This window comes from Carassius auratus, chromosome 42 (genome assembly GCF_003368295.1).
Source record: "Carassius auratus strain Wakin chromosome 42, ASM336829v1, whole genome shotgun sequence".
NCBI classification, from domain to species: Eukaryota; Metazoa; Chordata; class Actinopteri; order Cypriniformes; family Cyprinidae; genus Carassius; species Carassius auratus.
Window position 1 is genome coordinate 10,716,055 of NC_039284.1, and position 19,763 is coordinate 10,735,817.

General features: G+C 34.9%; 1 protein-coding gene across 4 annotated transcripts; it reads left to right on the forward strand.

The window, feature by feature from the left end:
* The first annotated feature begins 4,440 nt into the window (after positions 1 to 4,440).
* On the forward strand, positions 4,441 to 19,563 carry LOC113060626 (protein eva-1 homolog A-like). 4 transcript variants are annotated; one of them, XM_026229702.1, is made up of 4 exons: positions 4,442 to 5,060; positions 14,757 to 14,800; positions 16,750 to 16,880; positions 17,692 to 19,563. In XM_026229702.1, the coding sequence occupies exons 3-4, from the start codon at positions 16,790 to 16,792 to the stop codon at positions 18,060 to 18,062; spliced, it is 462 nt and encodes a 153-aa protein (XP_026085487.1). In that variant the 5' UTR covers positions 4,442 to 5,060; positions 14,757 to 14,800; positions 16,750 to 16,789; the 3' UTR covers positions 18,063 to 19,563. The 4 variants fall into 4 exon arrangements, with proteins under 4 accessions (XP_026085490.1, XP_026085487.1, XP_026085488.1 ...); XM_026229703.1 differs by lacking the exon at positions 4,442 to 5,060 and adding an exon at positions 13,282 to 13,410; XM_026229705.1 differs by lacking the exon at positions 14,757 to 14,800 and having other exon boundaries at positions 4,441 to 5,060.
* Positions 19,564 to 19,763: the final 200 nt, after the last annotated feature.

Consider the following 19,763-nt stretch of genomic DNA (forward strand, 5'->3'; position numbering starts at 1 on the left):
ATTAATACATTTAATATTTGTTTGTATATTATTACTGTTATATTGTAGATTTAATAAAATACATGCAGCATTGGTGAACATAAGAGACTTCTTTCAAAAACATAAATCCTGTTCAGTAAGAAATGCATGAAGATAGGAAAGAAAACTGCTCATTAAGAAGGATCATCATTTAAAGTTTAAATCAGCCCTGACTTGAACCTTCTTACCCCAAAAGGTTTAAGATTGTAGTTCAAAAGCTCCGATCCAGGATTTGCAATGGCATGAAAGTTAGATGCCAACTCTGCACTGTAATGTACACTTAGTGATCAATGGTCTAAAAACCTCATGAAGGCTAGGACTTGGCATCTCTTCTCAAACTGAATTAGGTGTTCACATTAGGATCCAAGTACTTATTTTATACCAGACAGTGTTTCATAAAACTACAATGTTCTTTTCCTTTTGTCTTCCTTCCCTCAGGCAGAGGCATTTGATCCTTGTTGTGCCGCTCTTGATCCATTCATGTCTTTTTGGTTACACAAAATACCTATAGAGGTTATCCCAGGGTTTGATGGGGATTCAAATTTTCCGGTCTTGGTCAGGAGGGGGTGGTAATCCTTCCTAATGATTTAAACAGACACGGAGTTCAACTTCTGTGAAAACACAGGCTGAACAATTTAATGGGAGTTGCTGAATACATATATTTCGCCTCATCCTGAACTTTTGATTTCCTATCAGATTTCTTCATCTTATGAGTCACGAGGTAGAATTATAAGCCCTATTTCTACCGTTACATAGTACACAGCAAGAGCCTTTTGTGTCAGTTGTGAAGATGACTCAGAAAGAATCTGAAGAGCATGTTACAAGTAAATAAGACATTTAAAGGGATAGTTCACTCAAAATGAAAATGCCTTCACCCTCAAGCTGTTCAAAACACACGTTTCTTTCTTCTGTTGAGCACAAAATAAGATATTTTGAAGAATGTTGGTAACCAAACAGTTAACGGTAGCCACCGACATACATAATATTATTTTGTGTTTAACAGAAGAAAGAAACTCAAAGACGTTTTGAATACTTAAGGGTGAGTAAATGATGACAGATTTTTCTTTTTTTTTTTTTACTATCCCTTTGAGTAAAATGAATTCAAAAATATTTTAGTACACATTTAAATTATTTATATTTAGCATTTTTATAAAAAAAATATTTCTTAGTGTATGTTCTAAAGAGCATCATAACCCTTCTTTGTTTCCATATTTCACATTTTTAATGTTCTGTTTATTATCAGGTTTATACTGAATCCCAGCTCTTCATTGTGACTCTTGAGCCCCACTGAGGTTATATTTGTCTGCTAGCTTCACAGAGTCCATATTTTTGTGTCATGCCAAAAGGATGTGATTAATTGTGTGCCTCCTAAGGAGCCTTTTGGACAGGAGAGACTCCAAATGTCAAGCACTGTTAAAGTAACTCTGAATCCTAATCGGTATGTTTGTTTATTTGTGTGTGTGTGTATATATATATATATATATATATATATATATATATATATATATATATACACACACACACACACACACACACACACACACATACATTTTTGTTTCAAGTAAATTATCCTCTAGCAATCTCATATTTATATATTCACAGATTTAAATACAACATGGAAGTGAACGTTTATGTATAGTATATGTTTCAATTTAATGCATACATAAACATTTCATTCATTCATTGGTTTCAAGGGCAATATGTCCATTTTTTTCTTGTGCATTTCTAAAATTGAGAATTTTAAAGATGTTCAGCTAATATAATATCAATAAGAAAAGCATCACCAAGCCATTTCATGTGAAAGGGAAAAGTAGAAAATAGTGCATATAAATGTTTGGGTGGACATTGTTCATTCATTCTTAGTTCATGTTAGCTCAGGTCTATAAAATAATATTTGCAGATATTCAGTGTTTGATTTTAATAATGTATTAGAAAATTATGAACTAACTAACTAACATTGAAAATTGCTTGAAGTATTTTTCATTGTTAGTTATTAACAAATGAAACCTTATTTTAATGTTTTAACTAATGATGAATTGTATTTTCTATGTAGTCTTATTTATTTTTTTTTTACATGTACAGTATTTATATTTTTGTTTCTTTTAGAAATCTAGAACGCATAATCTAGCATATGAAATGGATACAGAGTTCTGTATTACACACAAAACATTTTTAAATGCTGTCGCATTCCAAAGTTTTATTATGGGTGTTCCATTTCCTAGTACAGGAAAACAATTGACAGGATTTATGCATTAAAGGTGCACTAAGCAATATTTGAAAAAACGCTTGACCACAATGTCAGACCGAGTCCAAAAACACACTCACTGCCAATCAGTAACACATATGCATTTTATGTATACTTAAGCTTAAATGTAATAATAAATGTAGCTAATAGAATTTTAATTATGAAATATGTTTGCGTCAAAATAGATTATTTGTGATTTTTTTCATTGCTGGCCCATCAGAAGCTTGTGTCAAATGCAGTCACAGCCCATCAGCCCTGGTGACTCTGGGCAGCAGGGCAATAAAGGCCAGCACATGGGGCAGATGCTGAATTGTTACGCCCATTGTTTCAGCAGGAACACAACAGGAGGATGGGTGTAGGTAAGGATGCAGTTTATGAATCGCAAAGCTGGTAAGTCATACTGTTTCAATGTTTTTACTGGTTTAGACCCTAAAGGCATAATTACATAGTTTAGTTGAAGGCATTTTTTTCGTATATATTTTCCCTTAGTGCATTGCCAATATGGTTTTAGATTTGATCTTTAGCCTGGCAAAGATTTCCTCATACATATATATATACATATATATATATATATATATATATATATATATATATATATATATATATATATATATATATATATATATATATATATATATATATTTTCCCCCGGAGATGCTCCAGTGTTACATAAAGCTTTTGAACAATCACACTAATCAAATCATCTCCATGAGTGAGTTTGGACTTCAGCAGCTCTGCAATCTGCTGCATAAAGTGCCTTCAGAATCTGTGAATCTCATCTGGCCGAGCACGGCTCTATCTCTCTGCTTTTATTCACTCACATGGTTTCATGTTCTTTTGGTGATCTATTAACATGCCCATTAAATGCTTAATTACCTTCTATAGGAAAAGAGGTTTTCTTATTCAGGATGGCCCCTTTAAGTTTAACAGGTTAGTGGCAGTGTTTTTCAACCTGAAAACAGAAGACTTGAAAACAGAAGATGGGCAAGACAACAATGTACAGAGCTCATTGTTTTCCATTGTTTGTTTATAGCTGGTTGTCTCTACTTGAATCGCTTTATTACCAGCCATTAACTAGTCAGGTTATCAATAGACATCACATTTCACTTGAGATAACTCTGGGCTACTCTTTGATTAAGCGCTCTCATGCAATATGGGGGGGGGGGGGGGGGGGGACTATTGCAACGACAAGGTTCTTATGTTTTTCCGCATGTTAGACTTGTTTAGAATGAAAAAAGCTAATTTTAAACACTTTTTAGTCACTTTCCTTATCTTAGCATTGCTTCAGATCATGTTTCAGACAATGTTCATTAGTGATTTTGCTTAATTTTAACCCTAGATCTGTTCTTGTCAGTTGTTAAAAGATCCGGCTGAGTGATCAAAAGCTCAGGTCTCAATCACAGACAGACAGCTTCCTATCAGATTAAAGGAAGATGGTCACATTGGGGGGAGACAGGTCAAAGACTATCTAAGGCTTTTATGGGCTATAAAAGCAACAAACTCAGATTAGTGAGTGTGCTCAAAGGAATGGGAATGCTCATTATTTAGATGGACAAACGTGGGTTTAAAAGCATTAAACTTTAATGAAAAAAATAAAATAAAAATAATTATTATAGTAAAATACAAGCCAAAAGCATTTGGAAATGTATGCCACATTTAAATAATAGCAATAATAATGTACGAATTTCATTGCATTTAATGACAACATATCAAGTGGCTTCTGCAAACAAATGATGCTAGACTTTTTCTCAGAACTACCTTCACTTTTTGAAGTTCACGAAGATGTCGTACAGGCATCCACAGATGCAGTTTGTCACATTAACTATGAACATGATCCACTAACCTTTAAAAACCATAAAGTGTCAGAATACTTGCAATTCTGAATAGTGTATATATTGATTTGTTTCCTAAAACCTAACAAACTTGCTTTAAAAGTGAGCCCGTGCTGTTCTTTAAAATAACTGCCACTCTGAATTACATTTTGATATACTTTGCCAAGAAATCATACATTATTAATCTTGGCTTATGTGAACTAATGTATTCTGTGGCAACTCTGTATTTTTCATGGCTGTTTGATGGTCATGAATTTTAATGCAATTTCAATTTTATGATTATTATGATTATTATTATTATTATTATTATTATCATTATTATTATTATTATTATTAATTTCACTCCTGTACACATGGACCTGGCTTTTTTCCAGAGAGCCTCGGGACAGAAATCCCAGCAAAAGTTAACAGGCAAATTCCAAGTCCAAACTGAATGAAATTCTCATGTCATGTCGTGTTCTCTACTAGTCGTCCAACCATCCCCCTCCTTTTCCAGACTCCCTCCCTCTCTCTCTCTCTCTCTCTCTCTCTCGCTCTCAATCTCACAGACATGCCTATGTCCCTTTCTTTCATATTCACTGCTCTCCAGAGCTCCATTCTGACCGGTCTGTGTCTGTCAATGTCTCCTGCCTTCTCCATGTCACATTCCAGCTTCCAGGGCACAGCGTCCTCCTGACATGGGTTATAAAGAGAAGCACAGCTCCAGTATGCATCTGCACACGGCGTTATGATCACCTTCTACCTCCAGTGGCTTCGTTTGAACTGTTTTGAATAGGCAAACAGACTCTCTAAGGACAACTTACTTTTCTATTTTCTTCCTTCCTCTGAGTTTTTTGGACTTGTATGCAAACTCACTTACACAGACAGCTCACTCACAAACAGTGGAAAACTCAAGCAAAACAGTCTTTCACGACTCCAGCTCAGATGTGTGTTGCTTGGACAAGAGAAAGGACAGAATACATTGGGTGAGTTGGAGTGGAGCTATATGTTGCTGTGCTGTTACTGTGATTTTAGATCATTAGTTACTAATTCAACTAAATTAAATGAGTTGCACTCATTGAATAAATAAGTATTAACATTTCTAATTATTTTAAATTTATACATTTAGCAGACGCTTTTATCCAAAGCGACTTACAGTGCATTCAGGATATACATTTTTACCTATCATGTGTTCCCGGGAAATCGAACTCCCAACCTTACGTTTGATATTGCAATGTGCTACAGGAAAACTATTATTATTATAACTACTAAATTATATAATATATAACTTTAATACAATTATATTAAACTATTATATTGTACATTATATCAAAGACTGCTTTATATGTGCTTTACTGCTCTGTTGCTTGCAAGTTTTTTATATTTCAATTTTCAAAAGTGGAATGTCAATTGTGTATTGACTACAACTGTAATATATGAATAGCTGTAAAGTTCTCCTCAATACAATTCAATGCATTTGACTGTTTTCCCCTGTCTGTGGCCATGTATACAGACATGATATAGTGATTTTGGATGAAAGTCAGTTCCCCAGTCTCAGGTGGGGGCTTTAAGAAAACGCCATGTTGAAGTTAAAGGGGAACACCTTTGCTCTCTGTGTTAAATAAAAGCTGTCGAATGACTCTCAGGGGTTCTGGGCTCTGTTTGAACAACAGCACGCTCGCAGGACTTCCTTTAACACTTCACATTAGATGGATGTTTTTCCCTGCTCAGGAGGGCCAAACAGGGTCAACACCATCCCTCAAGCACAACCAGACACCCACTGAGGACTGAAACCAAACCTAAATGTTGATTATGGCTGTTTGTAGACACTTTGTAGAATTACGTAAGTAATTAAAGCGAGTTTAGAGGATTTTTGTGGGTTTTTGATTAACACTTTACAATAAAGTTCAGCTCAGTACCTTTAGTTATTGCATAAGGTAACATGCATTAACAATAAGCATCACTTATTAATCAAGGCTAATGCATAAATATAATACTGTTAATTGTTAATTCATGACTGTTCAAAATACATTAGTCAATGCTAATTTATACAACTTGAAATGTTAAAAATGTATTAGTTTATGCGAACAATAATGTTAAGCTATTACTGTTCAAAAGTAAAAGTAATTTAATAGTACAATTCTAAATTAACATGCTGAATCTTATAGTGAAGTGTAGATTTTTTTATTAGTAGATAGACAGAAATTGCTAAACTTATAAAGACACACAATTGCATGCACAGATACCTCAGTCTGGATGTTTAGCATTATATTCTTATCTAATGGCAACACTAACAGGAGCTTCTGTGTGCTGGACAACGGAGTCTGTGGAGAGGAAGTCATTCCTCCTCTATCTTCAGATACACAAAGACCTTAATGTCTAAACCATAATTGAACTATTAGGTAATAGCTACCTAGCCGATTGTTAGAGTGTGATGTCCTTGTGGCCACAGACCTCATGACTACAATACATTCACTCACCTTTAGAGTCTCCCTGCTGTCGCCTGCTCTGATTCTCGAGGGTCTCTTAATAGAAGGACCAGATGTTGGCAGGACTTCCTGCCACTCAAGTGGACTCAGACAGCTGCTTTGTGTCAGCTCCTGTCTCCTAGAGCAGTAACCGTGGGGCCATGTGGGCCTGAACACACACTGGGCAGCATTGTTTAGGTCTGAGTTGAAATAAGTGTAGTGGCCAGTGACTTCAAACTGAATGGTCATGTTGTTCCAGACCTGCATGACTTTCGTTCACCTGTGGAAACACAAAAGGAGAGATTTAGAAGAATGTTCTAGCTGCTCTTTTCTATACATTGAAAGCATACAGTAACTAGGGCCAGTCAAGATCCATAAAGAACAAAAAGCATTTTAATATATTTGAAAAGCATGAATAACATTTTATCATCAGCACCTTTTTAACTATTTCCTGAAATCTTTTAAGGAGTCTGTTGTTGTTCATTACACTCAGTTTATTTTTTTTATTTTCAGTTGTTCTCCAAACTTTATTTAATCCTTTTCCTGTTGGTTTGGTTGGTTGAATTCACTATGCTATGTAATTCAACAAAGTGGAAAAAAGCCTTGTGCCAGTATGAATCAGGCTCAGTAATGCACAGGACTCTGACAGGGAGCATGTGGTATTTTATGAGCCCCTGTGCCATTAAACGCAAAGTTTTGCCTATGTTTGTATGAGATATGTGTTTTGTGCTGCACTATGGCCGGCCTACCACACACTTTCACGATTCAGCATACAGCTGCTCTGCCAATGGGCTGCAGTTAAGCAATTAAAAAAGAAAACAATAACAGTTGGCTATGGTTAAAAAGAAAAAGAAAGGAACAAACTAAAACAATGGGCCTTTGTGTTGTCTGTTTTAAGGTTTACATCATTTTAAAACATGCCTGCCTCAATACTGCAATGTTTACTATTTTCAAATTAAAAGTCTTGCTCTATGACAATAAAAAAGTTTTTGCATTCCACTGCACTACCTTCCATTGTTTTACTATGCAAACATGGACTAGATATGCGTTAGGCAAACTAAACTTTTAAAAAAAAGCATCTCCAGACCTTGCATTTTTTCCCATTCCACTGCCCCGTGTCAAAACCACATTCTGTGTGAAATTAAAACTGAAGATTGTATTGGCTAGAGGTGCACCATTTCTACTGCACCACAAATCAGCTACACCGGACCCAACAAAGCAAACATTTGAACGTGTTTTTGGAATCAGACCAAATGCAGAAATTACCTCAGAAATAAAGAAAATATCCATTTATGTTTGACAACTCCACACATTGTAGCACGTTACATCTACTTCAGACAGCTACAAATAATTATAATTGGTTTTATTTGCTTTTTGAGTCTATATTACTAAAGCTAATTGATAGCTTCAGACCTCATTAATTGTAGTAGTTAAAATAGTTCAAAACTTCACATAATTTGTGTTTTCAATGGAATAAAAAAGAAATTCATATGGGTTTGGAAGACATTTCATGAGCTTGTGTGGTGAACAAGTTCGGCATAATAAGAATTAAAATGCTTTTAATAGTTCTTTGGCAGCCAGGAAGTCTAATCTGCATTAGAAACCAATCTTAGTTCCTTTTCAAACATGATCTTGCAATCATATGGTAATACTTTGCATCTGTCACACAGACAGTTTCTTTGGGACATGTACTGCAGATCAGTTAATGTCTGATGTTAACAGGGCTGACTCTTTGACCTATAATTATGCAGAAGCTAATTGTTTAATTCTAAGCCAGGTGTACGTCGCCTCCAGCAGATCAACTGCACAGGCAACAATTCAGCTGTTCACTACTAACCAACGCTTAACATAATGCGTTTTCTTTCAGACCTGAGATTCATTTACACACTGTGTAGCAAGTGACTCTGGCCAGCTGTTATAATTTGTTGTGGTTCTCTTGAAGGTTAACCAGTACTTTTTGGGAAAGAACTAACAATGCATAATGCATTATACTTTCTAAGATGGAAATAAAATAGCAAATTAAATAAATGATCAAGTGTTCTTCATAATCGCCAAATAGGTCTCTCAGATACCTGATCAAAGATGATACTGTGTACCATGTGCTCTACGATGGCAAGAGGACTAGCTGAATGCTTGTTTGTTTATCTTGTGTGGTCTGCTCTGAATGTGTGTTCATGTGATCTGTCAGTAAGAGCATAATCTAGCCTCCGGCTTGCTTACGTGTCCTGGTTTTTGTGAAGGACAGTGGAATTGCATGAACCCTACAAAGTATACATTATTACTTCAGTACAGAGCCCTGCACATGACACATTGGCAAAAATATATTTATCATGGCCCCTAATTAAGAATCCATCCATGATTTATTAATTTGTTCCCTCTTTTTAGTTAACCGTATAGCCACATTGTACTAATTAATTCCCTCATTTAGATTTTATTAAAATGAGGGAATTAATTAGTTAGGGTTAGGGTTAGACACCTTAGCCATGATTTACTAAAACAAGAGAACAACATGGGCATGATTTAGAGGGATCATATGATGCGATTAGAATTTGTCCTTTCTCTTTGGAGAGTTATAAGCTCTTGGTACATAAAGAAGATCTGTGAAGTTGAAAAGACTAAAGTCTCAAACCCAAAGAGATATTCTTTATAAAAGTCAACACTCGTCCGCGCCCTCCTAAAACAGCTCGTTCAAACACGCCCCCACATCTCTACATCACTATGTGGAAAGATTTGCATAACACTGCCCAGATGTTCATGCAAAGCAAAAAGGCGTACCTTTTATTATTAGAGAATAAAAGGTGGGGTCGTCACATCTGGTAGCCGCAATCCGCCAGTCACACCATTCTCAAGCATTCTTACACTGCATAAACATTTCATTACAAAAAATAATGTTCTTTTTAGCAGCTTCATATGACCCCTTTAATTAAAGCTATTTTAACTAATTAGTAAAACCTGGTCACGATTTACTAAAACAAGGGAATTAATTAGTACCGTGTGGCCAGGATTTAATAAAGCATGGAGGACATGGAGGACAATACGGCTCAATAGCCTCTGGTTATGAGTCTCTGCTTGAACTATACTGCTGTACTTATTTTATGCCAATATGGAGGTTTTGCATTTTTAGAATAATTACCCATAACCCCAAATTTAAAGAAACATTCAGTTGAGGATAGTATTCAACTGGGAATGTTGTGCAAGTCACTAACAGCCAAGGTACACAGAGCCATACAAACACAGAACACACACACTGACATCCCTCGGGGCCAGTTTGAACATACATCTCCACTAAAGTGCTCAAAAAAGAAGTGATTCTACAAAAAAAATAAAATAAATTACTTTAGTCAAAAACTAGGTTCTGTTTCCAGGAAGCCAGCCCTAAATGAACTCATCATGTTTTTCTTGCTGTTATAGCATGTTAAACATGGCTCTCATAAGTACCCACTTTTCTCTCATAGTGGTTATGGGTCAAAGTAACTCGTGCTAAATCAGAATAAAAGGGCAACATCCTTCAACAGCCCTCTGTTTTTCATACTAAATCTCTCATCTTTACAAACAGCTAAACACAGTGTTATAAAAACCCTTCTGAAAAGAAAACGGCTATAGTGACGTTAAATAATAGTAACATTCTGTCCGTCTCGTTTCTTTTCTAGGCAGCTGAGGTATGGAAAAGCTTAAGTTTCCCATCTGTGTGGGGTTAAGTACATTCAGGTCCTCCAGCTCCACTGTTCTGCTTCACTGAGCTAACAGAGGCTGAGTTGGAGAGAGCTAAGACTGGCCCTACATTCTGAAACATAATATTAGAGAAGAAAATAGCAAGAGAGAGAGAGAGAGAGAGAGAGAGAGAGAGAGAGAGAGAGAGAGAGAGAGAGAGAGAGAGAAAGAGAAAACACCAGGTAGAGAGGACGTGTAGCTCTAAGGTTGGCAAATGAATCTGCCCAAAGTCATGTTTTGTGATTATAATGAGAGTGAAATAAATCATGGCCAAATTTAGGATCTCTCACATGAAATACTCATTGATACAGATTTAATTCTGTTTTGGGTTCTGGTCTTTATGTTATTTTAATATTAATGTTCTAACAGATTGGAAATACATGTTACATTAAATAAATTATACCCAATATATATTCAAATGTACACACACACACACACACACTCACACACATTTCTGTGAAAATGAAATTCACAAGACTGAAAATCAATCTTTTTCCTGTTAAATATTGAAGACCTTTAATAAAAATCATAATAGAATAGAACTTGTTTATCCTTGGTGTAGCAGATAAAGACCATACAGCTTAGTTACTGAAAAAGGTTACAAGCTTCTCATTCTGTTCTTTTTAAATGACAGTGTTTTTGTGAATGTGCTCTTCATATTAATTTATAAACCCTGCGGGCTCATAGTAGATTAAGTGAAGTGAGTCAAATGCGTGTGTGGAATTATTTTGGACATACATATATGCCATCTCTACTAATCTCCCATCATAACAAGTGAGGAGATTGAGTGGTTTGTGGATACAACCAACTCTACATGAGATAAAAGTTGAATGATGCAAAAGAAAAACAGTCATTAGTTGTGGGAATTCAGTTCGCTTTACATCTGATCAAATGCTCACCCACTCATTCTACTGTGTTTATTCTTCAGGGCTTTTATTATGTAACAGAGACATGACTAGTTGAGGGGTCCTTTGTTTTACACTCTCTTTGAACAGAGCTCCATTTTGTCATTACCCCTGATCAGAAACAGCTGTGTGTTGCCCTCTATTTTTTTACCATTTCCTCTAAAAATAGAAATCTGAAACTCTCCAATGAATCTTTTTTATTTATTTTTTTATGAGCACTAGTTTAATCTCTCTCTACTATGAAAACAATGTTGAAGTCTGAGTAATTCCCTTTGCCCTTTCATTTCTCCACTGGATCTCATGAGTTCATAATAATTCATAATCATAATTTTATAAGGCCACTTCATAAGGAAAATAAGAGGCTCCTTCTGATGTTTTTATGGATTTAAATGGTCTTGCAGTTTGTATCCCAATCTTTATTCTGACGCTTGGAAGAAATGTTTAAAAAGGAAACTATCTTAGGAAGTTAATATGTTAACATTCAGCATGTAGATAAGCAGGGGTTTTGACAGATCCTTATAGTAATGTTAAGTACAGTTTATATATATAAGTTAATTAATGAAAGTCAGTGGGCTCTAAATTATGAAAATGATGAAATATTCCTAAGAATATCCTTTTCCCTTATAAAGAAAAATGTCTTAGAGGTTTGCCATGACATGAAGGCGAGTAAATGATACCAGAATTTTCATTTTCGTATGAACTATCCATTTAAGGAACTGTAAAACACTTGTGAAATGCACCTGTTTTCCACTCCACCTGTTTGTTCTTGAGGAACTGACACGGATGGCAACAGGAAAATGCCTGGCCAGCTAAAAGTGACCTGCTTGATCCACAATGCTGTGCAGCAGGCTGGTTGGCATGCTTGCTGGAGGTCTAGTTCGACTCATTTTAACACTGGCTGTGAATACTAATGACAGCAGTTGTGCATCCATTATTGTTTCAACTTAAATATCATGTTATGGGTCAAAGACGAAAAAGTGTTTAACCATAAAAAAAGTGTAATACTGCTTTAAACTGTTGTAGTCCCCCCCCCCCAAAAAAAAATGCTAAAAGTTTTCTGTTTAATTTAATAGCAATTATGTTTTTGTTTTTCTTAGCAAAAAATAAATATCATACATTTTCCCCTGATTTACAGAAGACAACCAGTAAAATGGCATTCAGTGTAACAAGCTTGTCAGGCATATTTACAACAAAAATCTATTTATGACATATTAAAAGACTAATTACTTTCACACCAAATACTAATAAGTTGTAATTTTACATTTTTAACATTTGCCACTATCCTTGGTTTTGCCCATTTGTCAGTAATAATTTTTTTTTTTTAAAGTAGACATTTTACTTACATTTAATGTGCTTTCTATGGACACAAAATCACTTTTGTACATTTTTCTTGACGTCTTTGACCCTTATACAGTAGTTGAGGAACAGGTGCTTGGATTCCTGTTAAAATGATTAGAGCCTGGAAAAGTCATATTAAAGTTTGTGATCTGTGACTATGCAGAACGGCCGCACTACTTAACTTATTCAATGAGGAACAACATCATTTTAGAGTCACTCATTTGCGCGACATCTATTTGTGAAGTCAAATGAAAGAGTATTGGCTCATGCCAGCTTTGAAGCTCAGGTTTGGGCTTAGTTTGGCTCGGTGTCTGATTAAAGCCAGGTTCCATTGGTCAAGGCCCTGAAATACTATAGGCTGCCGGCTTCAATAAAACCATGCCAAAAATGAGCTGCCGTTTTCCTTTGTTGATGTCGGCACGTAACGGTGGTTCCATCTGGAGGACAATGGTGAAAACTCTCTCCAAACATTTGAATGGACAAATCTAGGAACATGTAGTAGTGCAATTCATTCAAAAATACAATGGGCCTGGTGACTAAGCTTAAAAAAATGACTTTCTGATTAATGTATTTAAAATGGATAGATTCAGAGTTTTCTTGATAGAATTTTCAATGACTTTCAAATGTTTACACTGAATTGTCTGAATCTGAGAATTGTTAAACCAAACTTTCTGTCAAAGAACAGATCATAATCTTAAAGACTCAATTTCAGTAATACGTAATTAAATATAATAATATTTAAAGTATTAAAAATTTGACAAAAAAATGATGCACTTACCCTCGGGCCATCTAAGGTGAAGATGTGTTTTCTTTTTCATCATCACAGACCTGGAGAAATGTGGTGACAAATGAATGGATCCCACCAATGGATCCCCTGCAGTGAATGGGTGCCGTCAGAATGAGAGTTTAAACAGGTGATAAAAACATCACAATAATCCAGAAAAACTGGCTGTTTGTAAGAAACAAACTCATCATTAAGATTTTTTCATCTTCAAACTGTTGCTTCTGGCTAATATAGGAGCCATCTATCTATAATATTGCTTTCTCGTTGTCTCATCTGAAACAGGAGAGAAATATGCACAAACACTGTTCACACCCAAAACAGTCCAAAACAGCTGATATGAGAGGACGACAGGTAGTGGACACTTGGGGAAGCATTATTATAGATTATGAACTGGCATTTTGGCCAGAAGTGATGTATTAAAGTTAAAATACCTTGATGATGGATTTGTTTCTTACAAACACACAGCATTTTCACTTTCACTTTAGACTCTCATTAACTGCAGAGGACCCATTAGTGAGCAAGTGATGTAGTGCTAAATTTCTCTTGCTTTTCTTTTATCTATCATTATTAAGTTGAAGATTTTTATAAAATGTGATGCCATGTAAACTTTATAAAGCAGAATTCATTAAATTAAGCTGACATAAACATCATTTAGGGTTTTAGGATTAAAGTACAGGCCTCTCTTAACTTTGTGTTGATACTGGAAGATGTTACATAATTTAGATCTATTTTAATATGAAGACAGGATACGGCCCATGAGATTTGCGTGGGAAAGAAGAACTTGTCCTGGGAAAAGTCCAGTGTAGTTTCCAAAAACATGAAAAGATATAAACCACAAGAACAACAATTTAGTCATACTGTTTTCCAACCAAAAAACAGCCAGAAGTAGAGATAGGACTACAGATAATGATTTTCTAAATGTGTAAAATTAGAAAGGAACGCTCACTAACTAGTCGTCTCTCAGTGTAGTGCTCTTACATCACATCCTGATATGTACAATGACCAAGTTTCGGCAGAAATGTGTGTTTTACGCACTGTGGCTTTCAAATAGTCAGATAATTATCCATGACCCAGGCGAACACCAAACACACAGTAATGTTATTTTTTGATGTTTTTTTTTTTTTGGGGGGGGGGGGGGGTTCTGTCTAGTTAGGGAGGGTTTTGGTCCTGACTAATCACTTGTGGTTGAATGGAGGAGTGTGTGTACCGGAAAAGGACTCATAGTGATACTGTGTAATGTATGATCTCTGACACACACAAACACAGGAACACAGATTGGGAAAGAGAGTTTTTCCACTGAAGGTCTTATCGTAATGCTGAGGGGGCTGCTCTGTTATACAGATCATTATGACTCACACAGTAGCCAGCCTTTATTTTTTTTTATTTTTGCTTTGTCCATCAGCTCTGAAGAGCCAAAGGGAGGATGCTGAAGTTTCTTTCTCATTTTGACTTGCTTTTGTTCTTATTTCTCTGCAGTGTGAGATCTCATAAATGAACCACTATGTGTCAGCACACTCCAGGTAAGTCTAAATTTATAGTGCTATTCTATGTTAATCAGGGAAATTGAATCAAAAACTATAGTCAAAAAACTAAAACACTAAGTAGATCAAGTCTAGAGCACTTGAGTATTAATATTGGGACAAATGCATGTTGGTGTAATATTTGTGAGAGAGTACAAGCATCACAGATCGTAGCACTTTGTAAAAGTTTATGAGATTGTTTTGCACTGGCGTTTCACAGAGCGTTTAGAGTATTTACACTTGGAAATACAGTTTAAACATCAAATTATGGTGCAGAGGCTGGGAGAGATTCATAATTACAAGATAGTAATGATGAGGGTGAATGTAGAACTTTGTAAGATTGCACAGAAGAACAGACGCAGTTAAATGAGCTTAGGACTGCTGGGTAACAGATACTTTCCGCAAATATGGTACGAAAGAGGGCTTTAAAAACTAGACTTAATCAGAATTTTATAAAGAGTATTTAATTTTCTATTAAAATTAGCAATTTTTGCAAATTTATATTAACATTATCTGATGTTTGTTATTAAATGTGTTTAATAAATAGACAAAATTCAGAAAATGCGTGTGTATGTATGTATATATATATATATATATATATATATATATATATATATATATATATATATATATATATATATATATATATATAATATGTGTGTATATATGAAGTCTGGGGTCAAGATTTAGTTTTTAAAAGAATTTAGACTTTTACTTTACCGCAACAAGGACACATTCAATTAATCCTATGTGATACTAAAGGCATTTATACATGATAAATTATGTTCTTTTGTGCTTATCAAAGAATCCTGAAAAAAATAATTATATATAGGCTTATCATTTAAAATAATAATAATAATAATTAATTACATCAATTAGTACAACTATTTTCAACTCATAATTAGAAATGGAGGATCATGCAACACTGAAATATCAAGTAATGGCTACAAAAAATTAAACTTTAATTTCTTTTAAACTTTAATAATACTTAAACATTTCTTATCAATGATGTGCGTAAATGATTTTTATCAAATTAATGCAGCCTTGGTGAATAGACTTCTTTAACATTTAAAAAAAATTCTTACCAACCCAAAACCTCTGAAGAGTGTATTGTAAAATTATAAAAACAAATATATTATAAAGAAAATAGAATGAGAATTCACATTTATGCAGGGTTGCACCTCTATATTCTAAATTTTAAGGATACAGACATTTGAGTGTTTTAAATTGACCAATGTGTACCTATATTTGTGGGAAGTGCCAGCAGTCTGATTCCTGATATACACTGAAAGAGAAGCCTGTCTTCCTTTAAATGAGACAGACCGAAACTCTACATTCCTTTACACCCACGTGAATGCAGTCTACCTTCAGACCAGACTACTGCTGAAAAACATCTGATAACTCAAGCTTTCTGTCCAGCCATCCTGCCTCACTGATTCTCTGTTGTTTGTGTTCAGCCACCTTCGTTTCATTACGTTTTATTTCTTCTTCTTGAGATAGAAGACAAAAACCAGCCAATATGTTCTGGCAATATTTTACTGGTAAAAATGTCCCCGGTGCCTAGAAGTGGTTTATTGAATGTCAGGGGTAGGATGCCATTCTATAATAAAATCTTTATGAAAGCATATAATTTCTATTATGATTGTCTAAATTGTAATCGTCAATCATCCTGTCAGTGAATAATAATGTATGTGTTGGATGTCTTTTTGTCTGATCTTGTGTGACAGTTTGATGAGGAGGTTGTTACAATGTCTGTGGGTGCACAGTCAAATATAGCATTATTCTGCTGTTTGGAAATTTCCAGCCTGTCTGTAAAAGTAGTTTTTGCTGCACACGAGGTTATGATACAATCTAAATCTAGGGAGAAATCCCAATATAATTAAAGCAACATCATTATAAGCTAGACTGGTTTTAAACTTGCAGTCTCATCCTCTTTCACTTTCTTTCAGTTACACACAATAAGTGATCCAGAGAGCGTCTGTGGATGAAATGTTTACAGCTTTCCTCAATGAAAGGCAAGCCACACCTGTGGAGATGGCTTTAGTAAGCAATGCACTGGCTGCTTACTCCTTCATAGCAGGTAAAACAGCTTTGGTACACGAAAAATTGACACTTTTGAAAAGACTTTCGTTTTGTGTTCCAGGGTCACACAGACACACACACACACACCCATATATGTATATATATATATATATATATATATATATATATATATATATATATATATATATATATATATATATATATATATATATATATAATTGTGTTTATTTGTTTGTGTAATTATATTAAATGTACAAGAAAATCCACTTTTAAAAAGGTAAAAAAAAAGTTAAATATTCATTAACAAAAAGTATTCTCAATTTTAAGCAAAATATATGTTTTTTTTTTTTTTTTTTTTTTTTACAGAATTGAGCAGCCTTACTGTATAATACTTCTACAGTTTGGTAAAACTTTGTGTGGCACCATGTTTACATTTTGTATTTTTAAAATGTTTATTCTAATTATTTATACAATTTTATTTCATTACTAAAAAAAATGGCTTGTTTCAGAGTGGTATGTTTATCCTGATAATATGGAAAATTTAAAGGATAAATTCTTTGAAATAGTTCTGCATAATTTTCATAATGATTCCTTAAAAATAAATCCATTTTTAACTAAAAAGATAGATAGATAGATAGATAGATAGATAGATAGATAGATAGATAGATAGATAGATGTGTGTATATACACACACATTCTTTATTTAGAAATCAAAAACATTACTATACAAGAGCTGCTGGATACAATCATTAGAAAACAAATGATTACAAAACAACCTACTTTTACTCCGTCACACAATGTAAGAGTGGCCCGTTGCAAACTGTTACTGACCTGAACTGTTTCTGCAGATAACCCGGAATGGGCGGCCCTGTATTTTGTGTGTGGGGTGTGTTTGGGACTGGTTCTCACTCTCATCGCGTTAGTGGTGCAGATCTCCTGTCGAACCGACTGCAAAACGCAACAAGCGGCCAAGAAAACAGGAAAGACTTTGGAGAGCACCAGCGACACGAGCGACAGCGACTCGGACTGGGACAATACCTCCGACCTGTCGGCACGCCGCCACCGGCGCTTCGAACGGACGCTCGGTAACGTGTTCACCTCCGCGGAAGAGCTGGAGCGCGCGCAGCGACTGGAGGAACGCGAGCGGATTATACGGGAGATCTGGATGAACGGACAGCCGGACATACCGGGCACGCGCAGCCTGAACCGATACTATTGAAGTTTTTGAAAGAATGAGACTGAAGTTTTGAGGAAATATTAAACTATACAGTTTTGGGATACAGTAAGGGACTGAAATATGAGAAAAACAAACACTTACGAAACGTTTAGGAACAACTCTTCTGGTGGCACAGGCGCAACTAGTCAAGAATTTGTGTTTTTTGAAGGTGCACTCCGTATATGCCATAGTCGTGTTAAACTTATGGGCGGCTCGCAACCAACTGAAAAAGCAATGTTTTTGGTTATTGGTAAATTTAGGTAAATTGGGACACTGTTGCCATTGAAATGTCCTAATCAAAAATATCCCAGTTAACCTGAATTTATTGATGACACTGTAGAAATGCAATTTTACTCACGAGTAAGAAACTTTAACAAATATAAACTCTTGTTTTGCTCAATGTAAAATAAATCAGTGTTTATTAAGTTACTGATTTGACTTAACTGTTGACTTAATGATCCCCCCACCCCCCCATGTCCCCCAGTGCTATTCATATCTTTATGTGTAAAACAGTTTAATGAGGGAAAATTCCTTAGTGCACCTTTAATGAAAGCATGTTTTTGATGAAGAATACACCATGCAATCATAAACAAGTGGAGGAAAAATAATATGCTTGAACTTTGCATATGGTTGACTTGAAATATGTATTTTAGAATTAATTTTGTCTGAAATTAGGTTAGGCTATGTTGACTTTGGACGATTCAGACACCTAATTTTATTGAGATCTTATTCTTTTTTACAAGGTTAATATCTTTTTTTATTTAAGCAAAATGTATTTCTGTTACAAATATTTTTATTATACTAAAGCTTTGTCTTGGAGCTCAGGGTTTTCATGACCTCCGTGAAGGATTTTTACTCATTTGCCATATTTTGCCAGCCAACAAAATACAATGGTCTGTGCCTTCATTTGAGAAAAAAAAAAAATAAATAAAATCACTGTAAAAATGAAAAGATACTTGAGGTGGAAAACCTATTCACAATTTTACTAAAAGATCAGTTCTAGAGGGTTCTGCCAGTATGTCGATCAGAGTATCTTTTCATTTTTACAGTGATGCCTTCTTCAAGCAATTAGTAATTATGCGTGGAAGACAATCACGTCTGTTTTCCTAGATTTTTCACTGGGTAGTATGAATTTTCTACATTGTGCTATAGGTACAATCCATCCATGCATGAGCAGCTCAGTCCAACATAATGGTCCAGAAATGTCAGATATATCAAATATGTTTCTGTCCTCATTTTACCCTTTGGTGTTCAACATATGGAGCATTTTAATAATGTTACAAATAAGCTCATATGCTTCCAATGAGACATTCCACACTCATTCAGTGTAAGTGTTTCAGCAATATTTTCATATGCATTTATTAAAAAATAAATATGTGAGGAATTTGTATCTGGTTGTCTTTAAACATTTTTTGTTCTGAAGTAACGTGCAAAAACGTTTGTCTGTGGATAAAGTCACTGCATCTTTCGATTAAATAAAAACCAAAGCTTTCAAAACCTTTCGTTTATGCCAATAAACCTATAATTCTGTATGTCTCTTTGCACAAATCCTATGTATTAGTGCCCTCTGCTGATGACAGATAGATAGGCAGTATAAAGGGAAGAACAGGTACTGTAGGCTAAAACATATTTTATAAACTTAACTGTTTAAATTACTAGGACATTTATTAGAAGTGTTCTGAAGATTTCTGTAAAGTGTAAATG

Excerpts from the sequence above, each read along its gene's own strand:
- LOC113060626 (XM_026229705.1), top strand. The coding sequence starts at position 16,790 with ATGTTTACAGCTTTCCTCAATGAAAGGCAAGCCACACCTGTGGAGATG. Across the intron at positions 16,881-17,691 it reads TGCTTACTCCTTCATAGCAG|ATAACCCGGAATGGGCGGCC; the intron begins GTAAAACAGCTT and ends CTGTTTCTGCAG.